General features: G+C 33.3%; 1 protein-coding gene across 1 annotated transcript in view; it reads left to right on the forward strand.

Annotated features, from left to right (window-relative positions):
- Positions 1-279: 279 nt before the first annotated feature.
- Positions 280-4,102, forward strand: part of LOC106465035 (protein hairy-like) — an 8,385-nt gene continuing 4,562 nt past the window's right edge. Inside the window, exon 1 of the mRNA XM_013925225.2 lies at positions 280-355. Within this exon, the coding sequence (XP_013780679.2) occupies positions 305-355 (51 nt within the window). The 5' untranslated portion in view covers positions 280-304. The remainder of the gene's footprint in view (positions 356-4,102) is intronic.

The following is a 4,102-nucleotide window of genomic DNA, read 5'->3' on the forward strand; positions in this document are numbered from 1 at the left end:
GTGCAATACGTGTTAGCTTTGGTTTGCTAGATTATTGTTCACAGTTTGGAATAAACTAAAAGGTTCATGCACGTTAGACCGAGTGAAAATCCGATCTTTGGCATTCCAGCTCTGTGTAAATTTTAGCACGCGACTCTCGCTTGCAGACCAGACTCGTGCAAATACCTCATAACTGATGTTGGAAAGGTTTTGCTACCTTCTGATCAGTCCTATAAGCTAGTTTATATGAAATACGTCACTGCAGTATTAATCTAAATGCAGGGAAATAATAAATGAAGGATCTAAGTATTACAAACTTTAAAAAATGGAAAGCGAAGATCTAAACGTGGATACAGCAAAGCAGGAAGGCAAACGTGTGAGTAAACAATATTTATTTTAAACAAAAATGTGGGTTCCTTAGCGCTAAGAACGAGTCTTTTTTCTTTCAGATACTGTTACTGATTTTTCGTCACTGTCACTTTCTAGATCCGTAAAAACTCCCATTTCACCAACTGTATTGTTACGAAAGCTGAGCTTAACCACTATTTGTTGTACCTAACATATGACAAAATGTAGGGGTAAAACTAAACCGAATTTCCTGAATGGTTTAAAGTTTCGACGCTCGTATCAAAAACTAAGCCATTTTCAAACTGTCTTGTCTCTTATTATCTGTATGCGCGTATTCCGTGATAACATCTGTTTTATGTTATTTCGTATTAATATTGTCGAATTATTTATGAGGCCCAATTTATTCTACTATTCTTTATTTCTTTAATATGGAATAAATAAAGGGTCTTTCGCAGCTTTTAGGCTTAGCAGGTCACTATGTTTAGATATAGTCTTCAAAGTTGTCACTATATCTTGGAACAAGTAATAAACTCTTCTGGAATAATGATGTTTAAGATATTTTTCTCTCTAGAATGTCGTTATTATCTTGAATACAAAAACTGCATTATTAGCGCATTACAAAACAACGTCAGCAAGGAATCCCATTGAGATTGACTTCTTCGACGTGATTTAATCAAATTTCTTAGTGTGTTTTTACTTGAAATGATTTCCTTAACTTTATAGATTGCTTTTAACCACCTGCAGACCTGTATATATGCAATTTGTTTTATAAAATGTCAGCCACGATAGGAAGGTCACTTCGTTAATAAGTGAACAAAAGAACTCTGACGTGAATAGAGTACATTAAAAAAATTGTTCCATTATTTTGTTGAATTATCTGCACCATTCTCGGGCTATTCTTGTCAGACCAAATAGTGGGATTTGACTGCCACTTTTATAACACATCCACGGCTCCACGGGACGCGAATCACGGAACTTCAGATTCATAGTCCGAAGCTCTGTGACTTGTGAATTTATTTGAGATTATTTATAAATGTTTTGCCTTAAAGAAATTTCAGCGGTGTTAATATCTCTCTTATCAGTTTTAATCGACTGTCAAAACTATAGCGGAAAAATTGTTAAACCAGTTCTAACTTTAAGAAACAAAAATCGAAATAGCTCAGTATGCATCATACACTTTTTTATATTCTTTAATTTATGGATTAAGATAATGGAATTCTAAACAATGAACCTTTATTTTTCATCATCATTATTTCAACGTGTACTCAGTAATAAAATAAAAGTCATTACATTTCTTATAAGTAATTTATAGCTCCAATTAAACACCCCGGGTGCTTAAATAATTCTAAAAGGGGAAGGGTCGCTAATAAAGAAACAATTCTTACATTTTAAAAGTTTTCCTCAATAATCGCTGCTATTATTCATCAAACACAACGTTTAGTTTATAATACCGTCATTCTCGTGTCGTGGGTCGATTAGAAATTCCAGGTCGGATAACGTTTTCAGCGCAGCAGGCAATTATAGAGAAATTGAAAAACCTTAATTTAGGTAAGTCAGGTATTTTTGTCATCAAAATACTGACAGTGAAAGATGATAAGAGGGCGCTTAATTATTTTTGTTTTTGAAATCACCCAGTGGGAGCTTATAGGGGCAGAGTCATTTAAAGGGAGGAATAAGGTATATGTTGATATGTACATTTTAATATCATATTCTAATATGAAAGTATGTGCTACTTCACCTGGTGGATTTATTGATAACTAATAATGGCTTAGTTTGTTTCGTTTTTAAATAAAATAAAACAATACTTTGCGTTGATACGAACACTAAAAATTGTCTTCTGTTATGCCAGATACTCGTTCTGTATTCTGATAACAAAGTGCGCATGCTACTCAACCTGGTGGGGTTATTGATAACTAATAATAATTTTGTCCTAAGTTATATGAAACTTTTTTTTTAAAGATATCTGTATTAGTATCTCATTAATTGGAGTTTCCATACCTTTATTAGTGAACAAACACGAACACCCCTGAAGGAGGAAACCGGTTGGGTTATCGGTTACCCTTAATTTTGTTTTACCTATTTTTTTCTTCATTCTACGTAGTATCAAGCATCCTTAACGAGTTTTACAGTAAAAAAAAATATATTTTTAGTTCATATAGTAATTGTATTATACAACAGGCAATAAAGGTTCAAAAAAATTAATGTAAAACCATTTTTATTTATGAATAATTTTCTCTAAGCAGTTTAACTGTGTATGAAAAGTAACGATAGGAAGAAATACAGAATATAAATGTCTTTGTGTTTAATAAGAAAAAAACCCAACAAAGTGAAAGACATAGATGGGTATTTTAAATAAAACCAAAGCTACACGATGGATTTTCTGTGCTCTTCTCACCACGGGTATTAAAACCTATTATTTACCATTATAAGCCCATTGAACAGTGGGGTATTTCTTTTACATCATTATTATACTAAGGTGCCTTTTTATTTCTTTTTAAGTACAAAGTTACATAATGGGCTATTCTATGCTGTGCCCACCACGGGTATCGAAACCCGTTTTTCAGCTTTATAAGTCCGCAGAATTACCAACGAGGGAGTGAGGAGGGGGCTGAGGTTTTGTTTCGTGACTGGTTTACAAATTTGTTCATACATTTTATTTTTTTTAAACTAGATAAATGTATGTATCGATGTGTAATTTATAATTTTTTGTTGTACTTTTTCATCTAATTCAACACCACCAGATGGCCGTTGTTGTTAAAATCATATTGCTTACTTTGTCAAAATTGTTACCTATTGTTTCAGTAAGAAACCATTGCTCTATCCGTATCTTAAAAAAAAAAAACTGTTAACTGCTGTTCATTAGATAGGGCATCTGACAGGGAAAACGGGACGATCAGATCAAAGAAACACGTGATAAAAACAACAACACATAACTATGCAAACTAACTGTTCATTATCGTGAACAAAGAGTGACCTTGTTTCAGAATTTAAAAAGATCCAAAGAAAAATCGATTCAGGAAATATCTAAATGTCAGTTATGTTTAGGTAGAGACGCACAAATTAACTTGTGCTCTTGAATGACAAGAAAAAAAAAGGGCGTAAACCATGCTTAAGCAAGAATTTATTTTTCATAAATACTTTGTCTAACTGTTGGAAGAATGAAAATATCATACCGGAAACTTAGGAAACTTAGCTTATTTACGCTGTGCCCACGGCAGGGATAAAACTTCGAATTTTAGCGTTATAAGCCCTCGTGCTTACTACTGAACCAGCAGTGGGAGGGGGGTCAACATTGAATAAAAAGAAAATATTCATGTTAAATGTTATATTAAAAAGAAAATTAATATTAATTTTTAGTTTAGAAAAAAATACAAAAAACATTGCCTTGATAAATATTGAAATTTTCTAAATTTGAGCTTGTTATGTAGGACATTTTTTTCAAGTATTTACCGATAACGTTCAGTGAAACAAGTCTAAATTCTTTGTACGTTTGGTTTGATGCAATATGTGTATTTAAACATTGAACAATCAAGGGGGGAGGGCATTCAAACTTATCTGTGGCAGTGAAAAAGTAAGGGAATCAATGATCTCCTGCTTAACCCCACTTGCAGTTCCTTGGCCATTGAAATAAGTGTAAGTTATGGAAGTTAATCTGACCCTTCCAGTCTGGTACTTAGGTCACACAGTACGAAACCCTTCCAGTCTGGTACTTGGGTCACACAGTACGAAACCCTTCCAGTCTGGTACTTGGGTCACACAGTACGAAACCCTTCCA

The sequence above is a fragment of the Limulus polyphemus genome, unplaced genomic scaffold (genome assembly GCF_000517525.1).
Source record: "Limulus polyphemus unplaced genomic scaffold, Limulus_polyphemus-2.1.2 Scaffold1815, whole genome shotgun sequence".
Lineage (NCBI taxonomy): Eukaryota > Metazoa > Arthropoda > Merostomata > Xiphosura > Limulidae > Limulus > Limulus polyphemus.